Raw genomic sequence first — 25,136 nt, 5'->3', positions numbered from 1 at the left:
AGTCATGCAGAAGCTTTTTAATTTGAGGAGGTTCCATTTGTTTATTCTTTCCTTTATGTCTTTTTCTAGGGGACATATTGGTGAAAATATTGCTGCTTTGAATTTCTGAGATTTTCCTGCCTGTGTTTTCCTGCAGGACTTAATGGTGTCACAACTTATATAAGTCTTTTATCCACCTTGAGTTTATTTTCATGTATGGTGTAAGTTGTTTTGTTTGAGCTTTTTCTCTTTTTTCCCTAGTGAGTCTGGCCAGAGGTGTGTCAATTTGTTAATCTTCCTAAGAACCAGCTCTTTATTGCATTAATTTTTTGTGTAGTCTTTTCTCTATTTCATTTAATTCTACTCTAATTTTTATTGTGTTCTTCCTTCTGCTCACTTTTGTCTGCTTTTGTTCTTTTTCTAGTTCTTTAACATGTAACATTAGGTTGTTTACTTGGAAGTTTTCTTATTTCTTCAGATAGGCCTAAAATAATATAAACTTCCCTCTTACTATTGCCTTTACTGCATCCAAAAAGTTTGTTATGTCATATTGTCATTCTCATTTGTCTATGTATTATTTGATCTCCCTTTTGTTTCTTTTTTGTCCCAATTGTTTTTTAGTAATATATTGTTTAATCTACACATACTTGTGTTTTTTCCATAAAACACAATAATATCTTTGATATTTTCCAATATCTAAGTATTGTCAGAAAAATATAAGATTGGTATTTTTTAATTGATTTTCTATTTGGATACTCTATCCATAGCTATCAGTGGGGTATTTAGATCACGACTATGATTGTGTTTATGTCCATTTCTCTCTTTAATTCTGTTAGTAGTTGCTTTATGTATTTTAGTACTCCCTGTTTGGGTGTATATATATTGAGAAGTGTTATCTCTTGATGTAATGTCCCCTTTGTCATTATAAAATGTCCATCTTTGTCTCCTGTTACTTTTTTAATATTGAAATCTATTCTATCAGATGTTAAGTATGGCTACACATGCTTTTCTGTGGATGCCATTTGCTTGGAGAATCATTTTCCACTCATTTTGAGCTTTTGTCTTTGCACGGAGATATGTCTTCTGAAGGCAGCATGTGGTTGGGTTTTGTTTGGTGGTTGTTGTTTTTTTATTCAATCTGCTATTCTCTGCTTTCTTATTGGTGAGTTCATTTTCATTTAAGGTGATTGTTGATATATGAGGATTTCCTATAGCCATTTTATCTTTTGTTTTCTACTATCTCTGTGTCTTTATTGGTTCTTTTAGCTTGTGTATCTGTCTGTTGTTTTAGTTTAGTGGGGTATTCTATATTTTTCTTCTGTTTCTTCTTTTTTTAAGTTATATGTCTCAGTTTTTAATTTTTTTGTTTGTGGGTACCATTAGTTTTAAGCAAAAGAAAGTTTCATATAGACAGTACTCCTTTTTCTTCTGCATGCATCTTATCTCCATCCCCCTTTGCAAATTTAGACCTTTACCTCTAAAACTTTTCTGGTTTTCTGGTTTTGTTTTCACAAGTGATCTCTATTTATGCTGTGAGTTCATTTACAAATTATAGTAGCTATTGGCTTCTTCCTCTCTCTTTTTTTAATATATTTACCTCCTTTAATCTTTATGTGATGTTTAAGTATATAGTAAGTACTCTATTCTGGAAAAAGGTTGTAATATCCTGCTCCTGAAAAATAATATGGAATGTTTCACACATGTGTGTGTCATTGTGGGAGCCATGCTAATCTCTCTATCATTCCAGTTCTAGTATATGTGCCACAGAACAAGCACAGAACTTTTTGAGTTGACTCACAGATTCTGCCAAACAAGCCTTGTCTCCCTCTTCCTAACAGAAAGTAGGATATTCTATTATTGCCTCCATTTAACTACCTCTTTTTGTATTTTTATCTCTCTTCAAAGGCTGCATTGTTTTTTTAGGTGTGAAAAAATGTAATTTTATTTATTTAGACTTCAGAGTTTGCTCTACAGTAGGATAGTTGATCAAGAGATTTGAAATACCAATGAGAGACCAATAGCAATTGGTTCATATAATAATGAACCAATAAGTATAAACTAAATAGGAGAAAAATGAAGACAGGAGGAGAAAGTAGAAGGGTCAAAGGAGGGAAATATATAAGTGAGGAAAGAAACACAGAAGCATAATTAAAAATGTGGTGTTTGTAATGATGATTGTAGAAGTGCAATTCATTCATATTTACATTTCCAGGGACCTTCATCTCTACTCTAAACATCCACAGATATTTGTTGGCCATGCCTTGGACTTGGTCATTAACTTGTCTGCTTCACTTCTACGAAGCTGCATTATTTAAAAAAAAAGAAAAGAAAAGAACTGGTCTGCCATATACTTTTTGCCCCTCAACACCCAGTTCTCTTTTTATATCTATAGCCAATTTAGGTGTCTTAAGGCACCTTGAACCTGTGCATTCTTGTTTTCTCAAAGGTTATCTTCCTTTAATCTAGTATTAATTGTGGATGGAGTAGGGAAGTGTTTCTCTTACCTCCCATCCTGATTGTTCACCTAGTGTTATTTCTCAACTGACCCTAGCCATCCCAAACTCTGTTGGGTCTTGCTGCTGGTTATTTCAAGAATTTTTGGACCTAGTTCCCCTCATAGAATGCTGTTCAGTCTGCATGTGTGACAGCAGACATGTAAATATCTGGCAGGTCCACCATTCTCCAGGATTCTGTCACACAAGGCTGTCTGGGTACCTCATACTTTATTGAAAGATTTTCCAGTGGGTAGTCGGCTTTTAGTGTTTGGAACAGAATAAATCTTTTTTGTGTGGAATTGTTCCATGCATTATATGACATTTAGCAACCCTAGTCCTAAGGAACTAAAATCTGGTAGTCCACCCAATTATTGTGAAAATCAATCTCTTCCACCAATTCCCAGCCCTCCTAGGGAAGGATAATGGCCCAGGTTGAGAACTACTGGATTAGAATCATAAAAGGAAACTATTTAAAAACAGAACAGTTTTGTAAAATTAAATGACAACGATGTACTTTCCTATGGTCTAAGGGAGAACTTACAAAGTTAAATGAATCCCTTTAAAGACCTTCTTATTTTCTAACCTGGCCTCCTTGTCCTCAAGTCTTTGCTTATCTGTAAAATTCTTTCCTCCAAAAACCACACCACCCTGCCAGCAGAGGTTCTATTCTATTAAGATAGCCGCTACTTTCATGTGTTTATTGTGTACTGAAAATGAGATGTAAAATACATTAGTACAAAAAAAGTATAATATTTTATATTGATGTACGTTGATATTAATATTTTTGATATATTGAGTTAAGTAAAATAGTGAAATTTCTCCTGTTTTTTAATGTGGCTGTTAAAATATTTGAAATTACATATATAGCTTATGCTTTATTTCTAGTGGACAGTGCTAATAAGTTATATCTTAGGGGTTCAGTCTGACTGGACAAAGAAGCTTAAAACTGCCCTTATATTGTACATCACATAAGATTGGGGAAACATCCTCAAAATCAAGGACCTGGGGGGGGATTCTTATTTTTTTAATTTTGGTAAAATATACATAACATAAAATTTACCATTTTAAGCATTTTAAGTGTATAGTTGTGGCATTAAGTATATTCGCATTATTATACAGTAATATCCAGAATGTTTTTATCTTTACCCAACTGAAACTCTGTACCTATTAAACACTAATTCCCTATATCCCCTCTCACCTGAGCACATGGCAACCACCATTGTACTTTCTGTGTTTATGATTTGACTACTCCGGATACCTCCTATAAGTGGAATCATATAATATTTCTCCTTTTGTGATTGGCTTATGTTACTAATCAGAATGTCTTCAAGGTTCATCCATATTATAGTATGTATTAGAATTTCCTTTGTAAGGATGGATAATAAACTATCGTATCTGTATGCCACATTTTGTTTATCCATTCATCTGTGAACAGACACTTAAGTTGCTTCCACCTTTTGGCTATCGTAAATAATATTGCTCTGAGCATGAATATACAAACTTTTGTTTGAGCCTTGCCTTTCCTTCTTCTGGGCATATTCTCAGAAGTGGAATTGCTGGCTCATATGGTAATTCTAAGTAATTTTTTGTGGAGTCACAATACCATTTTCCACAGTAACAGCCCATTTTACATTCCTACCAGCAATATATAAGGATTCCAGTAGTTGTCACATTCACTCCAACAGTTATAATTTTCTGGTGTTTTTGCCTTGGCTGCTGGGGCTCAGTGGATCTGCCAACCTGTGAACCAAAGGGTCTCTGGTTCACTTTTCAGGCACGGCACATGCCTGGATTGCAGGCCAGGTCCCAAGTAGGGGGTGTGTTCACATTAATGTGTGGTTGCCTCTTCCTTCCTTCCTTCCTTCCTTCCTTCCTTCCTTCCTCCCTTCCTTCCTTCCTCCCTTTCTTTCTCCCTCCTTCCCTCTGTCTCTAAAAATAAATAAAAATAAAACTTTAAAAATAAATACATAAACGGCAAAACAGCCTGGTACTGGCATAAGAACAGACACATAGACCAATGGAAGAAAATAGAAACCCAAGTCTCTATGGTCAACTAATATTCAACAAAGGGGGCAGAAGCAAAAAATGGAGTAAAAATAGCCTCTTCAACAAATGGCGTTGGGAGATCTAGACAGCTATATGAAAAAAATGAAACTCGATCAACAACTTACACCATAAACAAAAATAAATTCAAGGTGGATAAAAGACTTAAATATAAGTCGTGACATCATTAAAGTCCTGGAGGAAAACATAAGCAGGTAAATCTCAGACATTTGAAGCAGTGATATTTTCAACAATATGTCCCCTAGAAAAGCACATAAAGGAAAGAATAAACAAATGGAATATCATCAAATTAAAAAGCTTCTGCATGGCTAAAGAAAATGTCAGTAAAATGAAAAGAGAACCAATTACATGGGAAAACATATTAGCCAATGATACCCTGAACAGGGGTGGGTTTGATCTCCAAAATATATAAATAACTCACGAGTCCACTCCAGGAAGACAAGCAACCCAATTAAAAAATGGGCAAAAGACTTGAACAGACACTTCTCCAAGAAGGATACACAGAGGGCCCAGAGACATATGAAAAGATGCTCAGTATCACTAGCCATCAGAGAGATGCACATTAAAACCACAATGAGATACCACTTCACACCACTGAGAATGGCCATCATCAACAAATCAACAACAAGTGTTGGAGAGGATGTGGAGAAAAGAGAACCCTGGTGCGCTGTTGGTGGCATTGCAGACTGGTGCAGCCACTGTGGAAACAGTATGGAATTTCCTCAGAAAACTAAAAATGGAACTGCCTTTTGACCCAGCAATTTCACTACTGAGATTATAGCCTAAGAAGCCTGAAACACCAATCCAAAAGAACCAATGCACCCCAGTGTTCATAGCCGCACAATTTACAACAGCCAAGTGCTGGAAGCAGCCTAAATAAATGAGTGGATCAAAAAACTGTGGTATATTTACGCGATGGAATATTATGCAGGCGCAAAAAGGAAGGAGCTCCCACCCTTTGCAACAGCATGGGTAGAACTAGAGAGCATTATGCTAAGTGAAATAAGCCAGGCAGTGAAAGACAAATACCATATGATCTCACCTTTAACTGGAACCTAATCAACAAAACAAACAAGCAAGCAAAATATAACCAGAGACATTAAAATTAAGAACAATCTGACAGTAACCACAGGAGAGGTGGGAGGGGGTAATGGGGGGAAGGAGGAAGGGTTTTCAGGAACAATTATAAAGGACACATGGACAAAACCAAGGGGGATGGAAACAGATGAGGGTAGTGGGGATGGCTGGGTGGAGGGCGGGGGGGAAGTGGTGGGAGGTAAATGCAGACAACTGTAATTAAATGGCAATAAAATAATTTTAAAAAATAAAAATAATAAAGGCATGCTTCTTTAAAAAATAATTTTCTGATGTTTTTGTTTGCTTGTTTGTTTTTATAATAGCCATTCTGATGAGTGTGTGGTGGTATTTCATTGTGGTTTTGATTTGCATTTTCCTAATATTTAGTGATGTTGAGTACCTTTTCATGTGCTTGTTGGCATTTATGTATCTTCCTTGGAGTATCATCTATTTAAGTCCTCTTCCCATTGTTTAATCAGGTTATTTTTTTTCTTGAATTGTAGGAGTACTTTATATGTTCTTGGTATCAACTGCTTACCAGATAATATTGCACAATTTGAAAATATTTTCTTTTATTCCTTGGGTTGCTTTTCACTATTGATAGTGTTCTTTGATGCATGAAATCTCTTAATTTTGATGAAATCCAATTTATTCTTTCTTTTGTTGCCTATGCTTTTGGTAGCATATGCAAGAAGTCATTGCCAAATCAAGTGAATTTGTTCTTATATGTTTCTTCTAGTTCTTGCATTTGAGTCTTTGACCCATTTTGAGTTAATATTGTATATGCTCTAAGATAAGAATCCAACTTCATTCTTTTGCATGTGGATACCCAATTTTTCCAACATGATTAGCCGAAAAGACTCTTTTTTTTTATTGAATGGTTTTGCCACCCTTTTGTAAAATCATTTGACCTTGCAAGTGTTTATTTCTGGGCTATTTACTCCTTTGGTCTATGTATCTGTCTTTATGCCAGTACTATACTGCTTTGACTATCATAGGTTTTAGTATGAGACCCTTGCCATTGTTATTTTCCAAGAATGTTTTGGTTATTTTGGGTCCCCTAAGATTACATATATATTTTCAGATGGATTTTTCCATCTCTGCAAAAAAAAAAAAAATCATTGGGATTTTGATCAGAATTGTCACTTTTGGCCCTGGCTGGCGTAGCTCAGTGGATTGAGCGCGGGCTGCGAACCGAAGTGTCGCAGGTTCGATTCCCAGCCAGGGTACATTCCTGGGTTCCATGCCATAACCCCCAGCAACCACACATTGATGTTTCTCTCTCTCTCTCTCTCTCTCTCTCTCTCTCTCTCTCTCTCTCTCTCTCTCTCTCTCTCTCTCTCTCTCTCTCTCTCTCTCTCTCTCTCTCTCATCTCCCTCCCTTCTCTTTCTAAAAATAAATTAAAATAAAATCTTAAAAAAAAAAAGAATTGCCACTTTGGGTAATAGACATCTTAACAATATTAAATCTGCCAATCCATTAACATGGGAGGTCTTTCCATTTACTTTTGTGTGTGTGTGCTTTAAATTTCTTCCAGCAATGAGTTTTAGTTGCAGTGTACAATTCTTTCATCTCCTTGGTTTAGTTTGTTCCTAAGTATTTTATTCTTTTTGATACTATTGTAAATAGAATTTTTCAAAAAATTATTTTCCACTTGCAGTCAAGATGGAAGCTTCTGTAGACATGCATCGCTTCTTTGCACAACCATAAGGATCACAACTAATTTCAAAACAAAAAACACCCAGAACTGCCAGAAAATTGAACCGTATGGAAGTCCAACAACCATGGACTTAAAGAAGCTATATTCAAGCAGATGGGTAGGCGAGGCAGAAGTGGGGTGCCAGGGCAGAGAGGATGCAGTGTGGCATAAAAACAGCAAGAGAAAGGCAGAGAGTTACCTACAAAGGAGTTCCCATAAGACTATCAGCTGATATCTCAAAAGAAACTTTGCAAGCAAGAAGGGACTGGCAAGAAGTACTCATAGTGATGATGAAAAGCAAGGACCTGTAACTAGGGTTACTCTATCCAGCAAAGCTATCATTTAGAATGGAAGGTCAGATAAAGTGCTTCCCAGACAAGGAGTTCATCATCACAAAGCCCTTATTATGTGAAATGTTAAAGGGTCTTATTTAAGAAAAAGAAGATCAAAACTGTGAATGTTAAAATGGCAACAAACTCACAACTATCAAAAACTGAATCTAAAAAACAAAAACAATCTAAGGAAACAACTAGGACAGTAATAGAATCATAGATATGGAGATCATCTGGAGGGTTATCAGCTGGGAAAGGGAAGGGGGAGGATAAGGAAAAAGTTACAGGGATTTAGAAGCATAATTCTTAGGCATAAAATAGACAGGGGGATGTTAAGAACAGCATGGAAATGGAGAAGCCAAAGAACTTATATGTACAACCCATGGACATGAACTAAGTGGGGGGTGGGAGGGAATACTGGAGGGAAGGGCCATACTGGGCAGAGGGGAGCAGAGGGAAAATTGGGACAACTGTAATAGCATAATCAATAAAATATACTTAAAAAATGTTTCCGTACCAGATTGATTGTTGTTAGTATACAGAAACACAACTGATTTTTGTGTGTTGATTTTGTATTCTGCTGAATTTGTTTATTACTACTAACAGTGTTTATGTGGAATCTTCCAGTACTATGTTGAATCAAGTGATGAAAAAAATGGGCTTCTTTGTCTTGACATGGGGGGATTCTTGAAGGAGTTTGTTTGGAGAGGTAAAAATCTTCTCCCCCACCTATGGCATTATATTACTACTACCTACTTACATGGAGGTTAGACCACTTGAAGATCTATAGCCCTACTGCTTAGAAGTACAGTTCTCCAAATCTAAGTTATTTAGACTGGAATAATACCCCATCCAGTGGATGTCTTTGGAAAGATAATTAATAGTAACCTAGGACACTAAAAATCTTAATTCTTACCAACCACCCTGCAACACCATGCATTCTAAAGAGATCACTTGGAGATTTTTCTGCTAGTGGCTTTTCTACCAGTTGCTTGCTTGCTTTTTTATTTTTCTAATTATCCAGCAAGTAATTATTGAAACAGATATTTCCCACAGATGAAATCAATTCTTTGAAACTGTTTAAACTAATTTAAATTAGCATATACTCAAGTGCCTAGGGACAATCAGAAATAAAATGAAATAGGAATGTTAAAAAAAATAGGAAATGGTAAAGGTTATGATAGGTATTTATAGCCATAAGTGAAGAAGAGTCCAGGGTTGTCAAGTCTTCCCTATTTGCAAAAGATGTTGGAAATCAAGGTTTTTATGTAAATTGTCTGGATTTTTAGCACAGTTCAGACTTAACATGATGGCCAATTTTAAATTTTTGGCCTAAAAGAAAAATATACAGTATTTTCTTGACTGCCCCATAATTTGCAAAACTGCTTCCTTCACCAATGAATCAGTTCTTAACATTACAGAAAATAAGGTAGCTTTTTAGAAAAGAATTTTCTAAATTCTTTTTAGCAGGGCCTGAGATGAAAAATTAGAAAGAGGCTCATTTCAGAGGCTTTTCTTTGACCTGGATTAAGTTCTTAAATTACCACTTACAATAATATTTAAATTTTTTTGCCAGGGGCTTGTTAAAATTTAAAATGTGTTGTTTCACCCTGTCCAGGTGGCTCAGGTGGTTGGGGTGTCATCCCATACACCAAAAAGTTGCAGGATCAATCCCCTGTTGGAGCACACCCAGGAGGCAATCAATTGATGTTTCCCTCGAATCAATGTTTCTCTCTCCTCTCTCTCTCCCTTGATGTGGACTCTGACCAGCAGTGTGCACAGTGTTGTCGATGCAGTCAACAAATTCTCACAGACTAGAGAAGTCCTGTGGAGAAAAAGGGACAGAACAGCCATTCTCTGAGAGAGAGAGCACCCAGATCCTTGCCTGGACAGGCTTTTATTACTTTCTAATAGCATGCATCAAAGAACGTTTTAATTCATTATGCTCAGGTTTGCTTTAGGTGATTACTTTTTTACATATAACAAAGGAAATGATGTTACTGATTACTTCTTACAGATTAACAAGGAAAAAATTGCAAATGCAAGGGAACTGTAAGAGTGATTAGTCTAGTTACACTCTGTCTGTGGGAGAATTAGCACAGACTTAAGGAAGTTACTTTAAAAATATGCAGTAAACATTTGTAGCTTCAATTCAGGGTGAGGGAGTTTTAGCAAGAACAAGCCTCAAAGCAGCCTAGGTATAATGCAGGCCTGGTTTCCCACAGGAAAGCCCATCTATGGGTTTGGCTTCCTGTGTGCTGACTCAAGCCTGCCGGTTTTCCAATAGGGCTGGGCTACAGTTGCCATTGCCAGGTGGATCGGTTCCCTACACTCCCTTCCTTCCTCTCTAAAATCAATAAACATATCCTCAGGTAAGGATTAAATAAATAAATAAAATGTGTTGTTTCTAAGTAAAATTTTTAAATATATAATGCATTGTTTTGAAACTATTTTCTGTGTTGAGATTTTTAAAACAGATTGCCTAATTCTGTTATCTTCCTTATGTTTTAAATGTAGAGCTTTTGAAGAGAAAAGAAAAGAACAAGAAGAAAGAGAATATCAAATTAGAGAACAAATACTTCAAGAAAGAAAACAGAAGTTTGAAGAAGTTACTGAAAAATTCCAACGTGCCCATATTCCTCTTTCACAGCGGAGGAGAGCAGGTATCTTAATTTCTACAACAATATGAGAACAAAAATGAAAGTTATAAACATATTTGATTTGAGTAGACAATAAAATAATAAATTAAGAAACAATTGAGCGCGGGCTGGGAACCAAAGTGTCCCAGGTTCGATTCCCAGCCAGAGTACATTCCTGGGTTGCAGGCCATAACCCCCAGCAACCGCACATTGATGTGTGTGTGTGTCTCTCTCTATCTCCCTCCCTTCCCTCTCTAAAAAATAAATAAATAAAATATTTAGAAACAAAGTAGAAATTCAAAATGAAAATACTATTATCCCTTTTTAAGTAATAGGACTTTAACCAAGTGAAAAATTGCAATTTAATTTAGGTTTAATTTGGATGTTTTGTTGGCTCATCTAGTAAATTTTGAACTTTCACAAGTTTGATTCTCCTTCATATTGGCTTACAATGTTTTGTTCTTTGTTCTTTTTAAATTTATCTAGTATGTAACTTCATAAAAGGACACTTTAACATTTAGGTTCAATAAATTACTGTCACAGTTATTCTGGCATTTGTGCACATTTTGCTTCAAATTCATATTTAAGAGACTGGCAAAATAAAAAGAAAGTCTGTAGAGTGATATAATCTAACAATTTAAGACATTGAACCAATTAAAATTTTAAATATGGTTATGGTTGAGTCTTTGGTATCCATCTATATTTTTTAGTAATTTCATATTGTAACACAGAATTAACAACAAATGTCAAAGCTTCAAATAGGAAAGGGACAGGCAGTACCTTTATTCAACAAACATTTTGCACTAGGCTGTACTTAACCCTGGGCTAAGTGGAAATACAGAGAAATCTAATTGTACTCTACCATTAAAGATTTCACAGCTTATTTTGGAGATGAGAGTAATATAAACAATTAATGTCAATAAATATAGTGGTAGCAGAATGTATAAAGTGCTGTGAGAACACAGAGGAATGAGCATGAAACCTGTACAGGAACATCAAGGGTGTCATCCCTGGAAAAATAACTTAATTTTAGTCTTGAAAAGTGAGCATTTTGCCAGGCAAAGAGAAAGGAAAAAAAAAACTTCCCAGACAGAGGGAATACTGTAGTTTTTGCAAATAAATTAACGTATGTCAGTGTATCTAAAGCATAAGATTTAAAGAAAACACAAGAAAAGTGCATTTGAGTCTAGGAAAATAAGTTGGAACCAATTCTCAAAGAGCATTGTATGCCATGCTAGGAATTTCATCTTTATCCAAAATGCAATCAAAATTTTTTAGCTGGAGCACAAGCCATTATTGTATCAGTAAGAGATATTACTGTCAGTAAGCTCAGCTACTAATAGCTTAAATATGATAGGGGCTTATTTTTCTCTTGTATAATATGAAATCTTTAGGCAATTAAAAGCCATTTTGATGACTTTGTAGTGTCACTAGTAACCCAGACTTCTTCTGTACCTCAGCTCAGTCATCCTTAGTATGTGGTTTATATCTTCATCGTCATGGTCACATGGTAGCTGCTAGAGCTCCAGCCATCATATCAATGTTGTAGGCAAGGAAGAAAGAAGAAATATAAAGGACAAAAGGTTGTACCTCTGAGCTACCTTTAAATTGTTTATATATCTGTTTGTATCAAATTGACAACTCCATGTGCAAGAAAAACTGAAAAAACTGTTTGTGTGGTTGTATCACCAACCATAACAATATAGAGTCTGTTGCCAAAGAAGAAAGGAAAAATTGATATTAGGTAGAAAACTAGTGGTCTCTCCTATATATTTGTAGAAAGATAATTACAGTTACTACATGGAAGATGGATTGAAGTAGAGACATACTTAAGTAGATACAGTAGTAGGAGATTATTTAAGTATTTGAGGCAAGAGGTGTTAAACTGCTAAATTAAACTGCTTCACTGGATATAATGATAGGAGGTAGTATATTCAGGAAATAGGATCTGGTACTACTTGACAGAGAGCAATTGGAGAAAGGCTAAAACAGTGCCCCTAGTACTTAGTACAGAGCCTCACACTTTTTTAGCACTCAGTAAATACTTTTAGAATGAATTAATTATTTTGGTGAATGATAATAGTGTTAATCAAGTTTACAAGTATAGGAGAATTGAGTTGGAAATGTGAAAGATTATTCATTAGTTTTAAGTGCATTAAATTTGAGCCTCCTGTGACTCATCCAAATGGGGAATTCAAATCAGTAACTAGAAATATGGGTCTGAAATTTAAGAAAAAGATATGGAAAAGAAATGTGTATTTTTCCCTGGCTAGTGTGGCTCAGTGGATTGAGTGCCAGCCTGTGAACCAAAGGGTCACTGGTTCAATTCCCAGTCAGGGCACATGCCTGGGTTGCAGGCCAGGTACCCAGTAAGGAGTACACAAGAGACAACCACACATTGGTGTTTCTCTCCCTCTAACTCATCCTCTCTTCCCCCTCTCTAAAAATAAATAAATAAAATCTTTAAAAAAAAGAAATGCATATTTAATAGTACTAATGAGTAGATATATAGTTGATAAATGAAGCCATAGGAAAGATAAACTAAATAACAGGGTATAGACCAAAGACTGAGGATAGGGCCTAAAACAAAACCTTTATGCACATTAGTATTTACTGTAGGTAAAGCAAGAAAAACTAAAAATGGATTTTGAGAAGTAGTTATCAAGAAAGCACATGGGAACCAAAAGCAAAAATGAATATAAATATATACGAAAGCAAAAGAGAAGGTTGTTTTAGGAAAGAGGATATTGTCATTTGTATTAAATGCCTCAGAGTAGTCACCATTCATGAATATTATTTGCCCCAAAAAGGGTGCTATCAAAGGGTCTAAGTATAAAAAAAAGTGTTTTAGCAAAAACAAATGACATTCCCATCCACACAATGGAATATTATGCAACTAAAAAAATAATAATGGGGAAAGTCTCTACAGACGGATAAGGAACTATTTTTAGCAGAGACAGATTTAACATAAAGCTAAGGAGATTTAAGTTTTACGAGTCCTCACTGTCATGACCCCTAATATAATTTTATATTAGTAATTTTGCATTATATTTTCTTTTTTCAACTTTAAACTTTTAAATTTATTTAGGGTTATTTTTCTCCTAGTAGAAGATCTAGCTTGGGAAGTTTTCCATGTGAAATAGAGAAAAATGTGTAGCCTGCAGTTTTAAATGCAATGGTATACAAATATCTATCAAGGAAACCTGTTTTGCAGTTAGTCTAATTTTATGTTTTTAATTGTTTAAAACATAGTGTTTTAAAATATGATTATTCTTTAATCATCCCATATACTTTTAATTTTCAAAAGGAACCCTTCAAATAAATGCTTTTTTACCTCAGCATTACAGATGAGGAAAGTAAAAGGCCTTTTAGTTATTTTAAATTCACAACACCATTAATAGCATTTCAAATTTTTCATCCAGGAATTGTTTCCCGAGGTATCCATAGCTAGTAATAATATAGTAAGGAAGTTTAAAAAGATTAGCAAGATGGATGGAAAAGAGAAGTAGGTGCCACTAGCAAGGGGCTATTAGCAGTACTTTTACCCCTGACTCTGTGGGTCTGAAGTTCACAGTCTAGCCACAGGTTGTCTTACCTGGCACAGGATGAAGATGATACAGTTGATCATGCAAAGGCATTAGAAAAAGGCTATCACTTAAAGCATAAAAAAATAAACTGGCAACAAGTTTAGACAAGGGTTAGACCAAATCCAGGGTATTATCATGCCCCCTGCACCCATATGCAATTCTCTCCTCTTCAGTACATATACTAAAAAAATGGAAGGTGCTTCCTCTGGGCTCAAAGATCACTAACCTATATCTATTATCCTGTGATCCCTCATTTAATCAGGGCCCCCAAATTGTATGTGTTATACTTTCATAAAACTTGGATCTGTCCCTGATTTCCAGAATATTTGAAGAATAAAATCAAGGTCCAGATCAGTATACATAATATTCTGCCTTCTGTGTGAGAAAAGGAAGAAATTACAATATGTATTTATATTTACCTAAAAAAACAGTGAAGGAATATATGAATGACCAATGAGAACAAGACTGCCAAATATATTCAGTATCACATTTTTTATTCCCGAATATGAATATATTACCTATACAAAATGTTAAATTAGTAATTTAAGAAAGTTCAGTGTAATTAAAAAAATTCAGTGCTATCAATGAAGAGCAAAAGCAAAGCTATGTAAGACAACTATTGTCTATTAGTTTAGTTTATTCTCAAATTAGGAGAGTTAAACTAAAGATTCACCATGTATGCATGATAGTTGACTCCTCCCCTTGCTACAATGAAGGACAACAGATTGATGGCTCCAGTGGGACCAGAAAATTGTTAGAGTGATAATATTAGAGCAAAAGAATGAGAAGGATTGGAACTAGTGGATTAAAGGAAATAATAAAACCCTAATACACAGTAAGTACTCAAAAATTGTAGGTTTAAATTGTTAATGAATGGGAGGCAGTTACTGGGAGGTCATGAGATAACAGCGACAAGAAAGAGCGACAAGAATGGTGGTTATAAATTCACCTAAGTTAGTTTTTAAATTCTCTTTCATATACAAGTGGTAGAAGTTAATAAAAGCAAATATCAGACTATAATCTAGCATGACTAGACATTCATTAGCAAAACAGATATGAAACAATTCATACAACTTGTTCAGTAAGCTCAAGAAAGTCCCAGTTCTCTGTCCTTTTAGGTTTTCTGCACCTTAAATGAAAGGTCCCCTCATGCATACACAACCACATTCCAGAGACAAAGAATTCTGTCCCTTCTTGCACTGGACAATCAGAAATGTTCCTTGATTAATGGCTGGACACCAGATTGGTTAGAGATCAAACCTCAGGTGCAATTCCTAAGTGTAAAAAGCATAGACCTCCCTAGATTCTTATTCTTTGTTCATACAAGGGTTGGTAGTGATTAAAATATGTTTAGGGAAATCCACTTATTTTGAATACCTTTAATTTCAACAAAGAAAGCCCATATTTAATAGTCACCAGGTTACTCAATAGGCTGTTATGTTTACCAGTAAAAATCCATTTTGGACATTGAGTGTGCTACTTAGAAAACAGTCAAAATCTATAGCTTGATAGTATCTGCCTCAAGAGGATTGGTCCTTTATGATTACAATATCCAGCAAACCATCTCATAATTGTGTATTGCTCCCTAGTACATTATGCTATTATTCCTTGATTAGGAAAATGGACTATCTTTAGAGTTCAAGTTTGAACTAACCCATATACAATAATATGCTGGTTTTGCTGAAACATTTTAGGGTAAATAACAAACATTATAATGGGGGGTTATTTTTTATATTTTATTGATTATGCTATTACAGTTGTTTTTCCTCCTTTGCCCCCCTCCACCTAGCACTCCCCATTCCCTCTTGTATCCTCACACCATTGTTCATGTCCATAGGTTATGCATATAAATTCTTTGACTATTCCATTTCCTAGACTGCACTTTACATCCCCATGGCAATTCCGTAACTACCTATTTGTACTTCTTAATCCTCTCACCTCTTCACCCATTCCCCTATACCCCCTTCCCATCTGGCAAGCATCAAAACACTCTCCATATCCATGGATTCTGTCTCTGTTCTTGTTTGCCTAGTATGTTTTTTAGATTCAGTTGTTGACAGGTGTGTATTGATTGCCATTTTATTGTTCATAGTTTTGATCTTCATTTTCTTAAATAAGTCCCTTTAACATTTCATATAATAATGATTTGATGATGATGAACTCCTTTAGTTTTTTCTTGTCTGGGAAGCTCTTTATCTGCCCTTCGTTCTAAAGGATAGCTTTACTGGGTAGAGCAATCTTGGCTGTGGTCTCTGCTTTTCATGACTTTGAATATTTCTTGCCAGTCCCTCTAGCCTGCAAAGTTTCTTTAGAGAAATCAGCTGACAGTCTTACGGGAATTCCTGTGTAGTTATTTATCTGCTTTTCTCTTGCTGCTTTTAAGAGTTTTTCTTTATCTTTAACCTTTGGCATTTTAATTATGATGTGTCTTGGAGTAGGCCACTTTACATCCATCTTGTTGGGGACTCTCTGTGCTTTCTGGACTTGTATGTCTATTTCCTTCACCAAGTTAGGGAAGTTTTCTTTCACTATTTTTTCAAATAGGTTTCCAATTTCTAGTTCTTTCTCTTCTTCTGGCAACCCTATGATGCGAATGTTAGACAACTTGAAATTGTCCTACAGGCTGTTTATACTATCCTTGTTTTGTTGGGGGTGGGGCATTGGTGGGGGGAATTGGATTCTTTTTTCTTCTTGTTCTGATTGGTTATTTTTTGCTTCTTTATGTTACAAATCATTGATTTGATCCTCAGTTTCATCCACTCTATTGTTGATTCCCTGCAGATTGTTCTTTATTTCAATTAGTGTGTCCTTTGTTTCTGACTGGACCTTTTTTTACGCTGTTGAGATCTTCACTAAGTTCCTTGAGCATCCTTATAACCAGTGTTTTGAACTCTGCATCTGGTAAGTTGCTTATCTCCATTTTGTTTAGTTCTTTTTGGGGGGTTTTGACCTGTTCTTTCATTTGGGCCATGTTTCTCTGTCTCTTCATTTTGGCAGCCTCCCTGTGTTTGTTTCTATGTATTAGGTAGAGCTGTTGTGACTCCGTGTCTTGGTATCATGGCCTAATATAGTGGGTGTCCTATAAGGTCCAGTGGCACAGCCTTCCCTATCACCCAAGCTGGGTAGTTGAGGTGCATCATTGTGTGGGCTGATTATACCCTCCTCTTGTAGTTGAGACTTGGTTGCTCTTGGCAGGTCAATGGGAGAGATTTACCCAGGCCAGTCAGTTGCAAGGATTGGCTCTGACCACTGACCACCAACCTCCACCATCTGTGGAGGATCCACTATGCAGAGGCAGGGTGGTGGTGCTCCAACATGATCTGTAGCTATCCAGTGGGTATCCAATCCCTTGGGTTTTCCAGGTTGTGCAGCCAAGGTGAACCCCCACCTGTGTTTTGCCCAGGGCCACCCTGCCTGAACTATAAAGCAATCTGAGATGGCTGCTGTTTGTGCTGGGCTTAGAGATTCCCAAGTAAAACCAAGGTGTGAATCTAGGCTGTTTGCTTCTAGTGCCATGCCTGGGGCCACTTCGCATGAGGTACGGGGTTGGGGGTCTGGCAGCTCACTAAGATCAGCTGTTTCTTATTTGAAAGGATTAGAAAGTTGTGAAGCTTGAACCAAGAACAGCCATTCATATGGAAAAGCTACTGTTAACAGCTGTAAGTTGGGTGGGACAGAGCCTCAGGGAATTTGCAGGGTGGGTTGAACATTGTTAGCCAGGTTTATGCAGTCTCAGATATGGCACCCTTCTAGCTCTGTGGCTCTGCCTGCCTTTCTGTTTGGAAGAAAGCTGTTCCTCAGCTCTTGTCTTGATGCCAGACGCTTCACTTCCTCCCTGTATGCCACTGGTACCTTTCTAGCTGCTACCCAGGTGCTAAAACTGAGAGGGAGTGGGTCTGAGTCAGTTCATGTGTAGGTTCTTTAATAGGAACTCCTTGGGACTCTAGAAGTTTCTTCCACCAACTCAATCCCTGCTTGTTTTTGCAGCTGGAAGTTATGGGGACTTATCTTCTTGGCTCTGGTACCCTGGACTGGGGGCGTGGTATGGGTCTGGGACTCCTGAGATTTCCCTCCTGGGTTTTTATCTACCACATGTGTATGTGGGACCATTCCATTACACGTCTCTCCAACTCCCACCAGACCAGATGTTTGTGGTTTCTTTAATTCCATAGTCGTTAGACTTCCATTCAGCTTGATTTCTACCAGTTCTGAGTGATGGTGGTTCTATAATTTAGTTGTAATTTTGATGTGGTTGTTCAAGGAGGTAAGCTATGTTTACCTGTGCTGCCATCGAGAACGGAAGTCTGCAATAGGTGTTTTTAAAGAATAAAGGAGGAAAGACAGTTTGGATGTGTCAAGCCTTGAATTAAGGGTTATGTAATCAGAGGAAAATCATGTCTCCACATCAGAGGGCTTCAGGAAAAATAATATCCTTAAAAGACAGCTGTGTTTCAACTTAAAAAAGAAGGTAAATTAGAGGTGCAAAGTAGTATGTGGATGAATGTCTATGTAATGTATGACTTTGAACAAGCCACTTACCTTCTGTATGCCCCAGTTTCTTCAGGTGCAAAATGTAGATTCAAATAGCATCCGATGCCTTGTAGGCCATAGTAAGTATTAAGTTAGATAATACTTACAAATTGCTTAAAAATAACTTTCTCTTTTCTTCATAAGAATATTTATAAATTTTGTCAGAAATTTATGGAACTTTGTCATGAAATACAATGAGTTTTGCATGCCAGAACAAAGAATCTGGACATTTCTCAAAGTGTCTTTTTATTCCAGATACATATTCTTAAAATTGGTGATAAGAATTTTGAGATAACAATTTCCCTTTGGGGATTAGATTTCTAAATTTAAACTATTTAGACTATTCTAAAAAATTTTTTTCTTTTTACCAAAGTTTTAAAGTATTATTTTATCACTGACCAATTAAATTATATATCAACAGATCATTGAAGTTGAAGTGATTCTGTACTATTTGATCTTTCTTTATTATCCCCTTAGTTTTTCAAAAACCAGTGCCTCCATTAGAAGAAGCCCTCAAACAAATTCAAGAATCCAACTTAAAATCAAAAGTGAACTTTTCTTCTTCCCACAGACCAACAATAAACCAGAGGTAAGTAATTTATGATTATTATATGTAATTGTTAGTAGCTTTTTAGTTGCTGAGTTTGTAGGCCTTTTCATCAGTTACTCCTTCCTCCTGTTTTAGTTACTCTTTTACTTTTCACTGGTTAAATTAAAGTAGAGTGAAATATAAATTGCTTCAAGAATAAGGGAAAAATTTTAATCTGTTTTCTTTGGTATTACAATGCTGCATATATTGAATTTCTATGGAAGCTGTCATCAAAACCATTTTAAAATATTAATATTATTATTCATCTTTACCAAGATGAAAAAATTTGTTAAATTGTAGTAATATAATTTTAAGCAAAAGGAGTAATTCAATGATAGAAATGGGTTTTTCCTCACTGAAAATCTTTTCTTGGTGCCTTGTAAAAGCTTGAGTCTCCTGCTTCATCTTCAGATTAGCTAAATGAGTCATCTAGAACCAGTAGAATGGAGAAACCAACTACAGGGTACACTCTGACATCCTGTATTTTCCATTTATTTACTATAAATGTTGAAGCTACTACATGCATAGCACTAGATTGGGAATTGTAAAGGGGATATGGAGAAATAGAACACTATAAAATACAATCCCTGCTATATGTTCTAGAAGAGAAGTAAAATAATGCTTCAAAAGCATACAATAGTACCTAACAAGTAATGATAATAACATTTAATACTTATTTATATAAAAACAGCTATAATTCAGAGATAAATTGTTAATATTTTATCTGTACATGTTATTTACTAAAGTACCTCCATCTTTTAGAATACCTTTGGCCAACAGTTCCCTTGATCATAGTTATGAACACTTAAATTCATCCTCTCAGTCTTCAGTATAGTTCAGGAAAGACCTCATGGAAAGGAGGATACTCTTCAGCAAAGCTTTGGAGAAAATAGGAGTTAATAACGAAGCAAGTGGGTAGGTGGCACTGCAAACAGAGGGATGAGCATGTACAAAGACCAGGAGCAATAGAAGGAAAGATGTGTTTTAGGAGTAAGAGCATGGCTAAATAATAGAATGAAAAATGCCAATAGCTTGGCTAGATATGATATTGGTGAGATAAATTTATCTGTATGCTTAGGAATATAATCTTCATCCTGAGAGTTTAAGAGATGCCAATGAAGTATTTTAAGCCAATAGGTGATAAGATCATCTTTTCTTTCTTAACATAGCACTCCAATTTATTGTGAACAAGTATGGATAATGGATTGGAGAGGACAAAAAAAGTTATTTCATCATATATAATTGAAATTATACGGGTCTTGAGCTAAAGAGAACAATCTAAGCTTAAGATATTTGAAGCTAACAAAATAGATGAGATCAACCATGAAGAATATGTGCTGTGATGATAAGACTAGGATAGAAGACTGAAGAACAGCAACATTTAAGGAGTAAAAAAAAAAAGAAGAAACTTGAAAATAGGAATTGAATGGCTGATACAGAACTAGGAGAGGGAGGTATCATGGAAACAAAAGAAGGGTAGAGTTTCACAGTGCAAAAAACAACTTATGGAGATCAGATGTCTTCTAGGGAACCAATAACAAAAGTTAAATCCACCAGGATCCTGGCAGGAAACAGATGGCCCATTTAAAAGCGGTAACTAAAAAGAGGTTAATAAAGGAACTGGGAAGCCAACTAAGGATGGTCAAACACTGCTAGAACTGACAACAAAGTCAATATTACCACCATAGACCTGAACTGAGGAGAGTTGTATCTATAGAAGAGGGCTGCCAGACAAGTGATTTCTCTACCTGTGGTCCTAGGTAGAGAAACATTTCCACTGCTAACCAAGCCCAGCAGAGAGGAAGCCAGAGGAGTAATTATCAAAAACCTCTTTTCTCTGTCACCCTCCCATTTCTTGCTAATGCCTCCCTTTGGCCAAACTCAGCCATAAAATAAAAACCCAAGGATAATCGTTTAGTCTCTCCTTGGCATAGACAAGTGGAGAAGCGAACCTGGAGGGGCAAAGAGAGGAAATCAAGCATAGAAGCAATGTGTCACTATACTCCACAACAAAAAAGTCACACTGGCAACTTTTGTCAAAGCAATGTTATTGGAGGATGGGGGCAGAAAAGAAATTGCAGTGAGTTGTAAAGAAATAGAGCACAAAAGTAAAGATAATAAGTGTAGCTTGGCTACGAAATGAAAAAAGTGATAGAACAATAGTCTGACAGAATAGAAATGTGAATAATATGGTCATCTCTCCAAGAAAGTTTTGCAGTTAAATTATAATACTGTGTAATGATAGTTACATTGTAATACACAGGTAATATGATATAAAGGGGATTATTTCAGAAATATTAGCATAATGATCAAGAAGTACAAAATTTAAAGTTGGGAAGAAAACTTAAAGGATGATTATGAATTGTCTGCTAAAGAAGCATATGTTGAGTTTAGGCATGTTTAGGCCTACAGTGTTGACCCCTAAGGAAATAGAACTTGTTCAGTGTGGCAGAACTATAGGATTTGTTGCTGGTAGGACAGAAAATGGTCTTGAATGCAGATTGGGATTAGACTTGAAATGCTATGTGTTTAGCTATAAAGCTTGAACTTTATCTTATAACTAGTAGAGAATCCGTGGAGTTTTTAAGCAGAGAGTATTATAATCATCTTTATTATTTTAGAAAGATAACTGGTATGAATGTTAGAGAATGAAAAGGAGGAGAGGAATTGGAGGAAAGGCGATCAGGAAAAATAGTGGGATAATACAAGGGATAGGTTATTACTGCCTAAACTAGAATAGCACTATTTTGTATAGTGGAGAAAGGATATCTAATAAAGAATAAAAATACTTTGAATACTTAGGAGAAAAGGATGAGAAAGAGAAAGAATGAAATAACTTTCACAATGCAGAGAAGTGACATAAATAAGAGTTTTAAAATGTTGATCAAGTAGAAGTACAAGAATTAGAGTATAGAGAGAATAGTGGCAGGAAAATCAGAAGGATCCAACTATGAATTTATAAGGAATAATGTTAAAATCATTATAATGAAGTAGAAAAGAAAAATAGAAGGGAAGAATAGATTATAACTTTGGTGTATGATGGATTAAGGAAGATGGAATAAGGAAAATGGAAAAAGCAAAAAAAATCAAAAGAATCTGAAATTTTGATGGCGGGATTTGGTAACTTTAAAAATAAAAAGGAATATAATGAAAAATAACAGGTTTGGCAAGATATTGCTAAGTTTTATTTGAGCCTTCTGAATTGAGGTAAACATCTAAGTAGAAATGTATAAAAACAAATTTACCTGAGATTAAATGAGAGGTCAAAGCTATAGAAATAGATTTGAAAGTCAAGATTATATAGTTGTTGTTTAATTTTTATATGTACTTATGTCTCCCCAACCAGACTGTAATATTTTAGAGAACAGTAGCTAAATCTTACACCCATAGTGCTTAGCACAATCTATGCATGTTGGAGATAGTTAATAAATACTTTGAACGGAGAAGGATTACTGACATAAGTGAACACTTCCTGGAGATTATAAACTTGACCTGAAACTTAATAGATGAGAAGGATATACATCAGAGACAAACACTGAAAAGTCCAGACAGAGGAATTAAGTAGCATGTGAAAAGGCAGGAAGGCGTGAAAGGACATGTTGTATTAAGGTAGCTGAAAATAGTTCAATTTGCATAGCATATACTTTCAGAATGTAAGTTGGTTGAAAAAGATTTGAGTCAAATCATAAAGGGCCTTATTACAAAGTTTGTCCTGAAACAGCTACTGAGAAACTTGAAGCAAGAATACATTCATATTTTAGAAATATTGCTAGAACATGAAAGAGTACAGTAAGACTAAAACTGGGAAAAATCAGATAAAGCAGCGCTCTAGTTAACAAAAATGATGACTTCTTAAGAGTTATTAGGAGGTTCAATCAACATGATTTGCTAACTGTTTAAAAACTGGAAAGTGATTGAGAAGAGTCAAGGGTGACTCTGGAGATTAGGTATGGTTAATTAATGAATACTGCAACCATTTATCAAAATGAGGACTATTAGACAAGAAGCTGTTTAAGGGAGGGAGTAACTGGAAAAAACAAAGTAAATTGTGGGTATGAGACACTCATAGGATATTCCATGGTCAGTTTCTCATGGTTTGAAATCTGGGCCACAAATATAGATGTGAAGGTTGCCAATTAATGGATGATACCAAAATCATAGTTCAGTACCCACCATTGGTAGTCTTGGGTTCAGCTAAACAAACTCCCATGACTACAAAAAGCAGCATTTGGCTTCAAACAAAGGACAGAAAATACCTCATGTCAACAATCAATATTCTTTAATAAGAGGACTCTTCAGGGCAGGCCAGAAAGCATTAAAGAGTTAGGGGTTGTTTTCCCTTTAAATTATTATTTTTTTTATTTTTCAATTATAGTTGATATACATTATTATATTAGTGTCAGGTATACACCCAGTGATTAGTCATTGTATAATTTCTAAGTGATTATCCCAATAAATCCTGCACCCATCTGATTCCATATATAGTGATTAACATATTACTGACTGTATTCCCTATGCTGTACTTTACATCCCCATCACTATTCTGTAACTACCAAGTTGTTAGTCACTTTTTTCCCTTATCCCCCCAACTCCCTCCCATCTGGCAATTGTCAGAATGTTCTCTGTATCTATGAGTCTGTTTCTGTCCTGCTTATTCACTTATTTTGTTTTTTTAGATTTGATTGTTAATAGATATGTATTTATTGCCATTTATTATTCATATTTTTTCATTTTAAACCTGTTTATTGGGAAATCACTCTAAAATACATCATACACAAAAAAATAATCATACTGCATGAAAGGACATAACAGCATAAAATAAATTATTGATTTCCTTGCCTCATATTCTTTTCTCTTTTTTTGAGGAATGGATTTTATATTTTTTAAAGTACATTTTATTGATTATGCTATTGTAGTTTTCCCAATTTTCCCCCTTTATCCCCCCTCCGCCCTGCACCCTCCAACCCTCCAGCATTCCCCCCGCCTTAGTTTATGCCCATGGTGTGTACATATAAGTTCTTTGAATTCTGTGTTTCCTACACCATTTTGACTTCTCCCCATCTATTTTATGCCTACCAATTATGCTTCTTCTTCCCTGTATCTTTCCCCCCATTCCTCCCCTCCCCCTCCCCACTGAAAACCCTCCATGTGATGTCCGTTTCTCTGGTTTTGTTCCTGTTCTAGTTGTTTGCTTAGTTTTTGTTTTCATAGTTTTTGTTTAGGTTCATTTGTTGATAGTTGTGAGTTTGTTGTCATTTTACTGTTCATAGTTTTTGATTTTCTTCAATTTCTTAGATAAGTTCTTTTAACATTTCATATAATAAGGGCTTGATGACGATGAACTCCTTTAACTTGACCTTATCTGGGAAGCACTTTTTCTGCCCTTCCATTCTCAAAGAAAGCTTTCCTGGGTAAAGTAATCTTGGATGTAGGTCCTTGCCTTTCATGACTTGGAGTACTTCTTTCCAACCCCTTCTTGCCTGCAAAGTTTCTTTTGAGAAATCAGCTGATAGTCTAATGGGAACTCCTTTGTTGGTAACTGTCTCCTTTCCTCTTGCTGCTTTTAAGATTATCTCCTTATCTTTAATCTTGGGTAGCTTAATGATGATGTGCCTTGGTGTATTCCTCTTTGGGTCCAACTTCTTTGGGACTCTCTAGGCTTCCTGGACTTCCTGGAAGTCTGTTTCCTTCACCAGATCAGTGAAGTTTTCCCTCATTTGTTCAAATAAATTTTTAATTTCTTGCTCTTGTTCTTCTCCTTCTGGCACCCCTGTAATTTGGATATTGGGACATTTAAAGTTGTCCCAGAGGTTCTTAACCTTCTCATTTTTTTGAATTCTTGTTTCTTCATTCTGTTCTACTTGGATGTTTATTTCTTCCTTTTGTTCCAAATCATTGATTTGAGTCCTGGTTTCCTTCCTGTCACTGTTGGTTCCCTGAATATTTTATTTCACTTTGGGTATCTTTCATTTGTTCTTTCGTTTTTTGACCAAGTTCAATCAGTTTTGTGAGCATTTTGATTACCAGGGCTTTAAACTCTCCAACAGATTGGTTGGCTGTCTCCTCACTGCTTAGCTCTTTCTGGAGTTTTGCTCTGTTCTTTCATTTTGACACTATTTCTTTGTTTCAGCGCACCTGTGCAGG

General features: G+C 35.7%; 1 protein-coding gene and 1 pseudogene across 2 annotated transcripts in view; one reads left to right on the top strand and one right to left on the bottom strand.

The window, feature by feature from the left end:
• CEP126 (centrosomal protein 126) overlaps window positions 1–25,136 on the top strand; it is an 89,871-nt gene that overhangs the window by 20,883 nt on the left and 43,852 nt on the right. For both annotated transcript variants that reach the window (XM_045817775.1, XM_045817773.1), the window contains exons 3-4: window positions 10,165–10,310; window positions 18,881–18,992. In XM_045817775.1, the coding sequence (XP_045673731.1) occupies window positions 10,165–10,310; window positions 18,881–18,992 (258 nt within the window). The remainder of the gene's footprint in view (window positions 1–10,164; window positions 10,311–18,880; window positions 18,993–25,136) is intronic.
• On the bottom strand, window positions 1,658–1,755 carry LOC123805670 (annotated as a pseudogene).

This window comes from Phyllostomus hastatus, unplaced genomic scaffold (assembly GCF_019186645.2).
Source record: "Phyllostomus hastatus isolate PE091 unplaced genomic scaffold, TTU_PhHast_1.1 phas_scaffold_317, whole genome shotgun sequence".
NCBI lineage: Eukaryota > Metazoa > Chordata > Mammalia > Chiroptera > Phyllostomidae > Phyllostomus > Phyllostomus hastatus.
The sequence above is the reverse complement of the archived record's forward strand: the minus strand, read 5'-3'. Positions and strand labels throughout refer to the sequence as shown.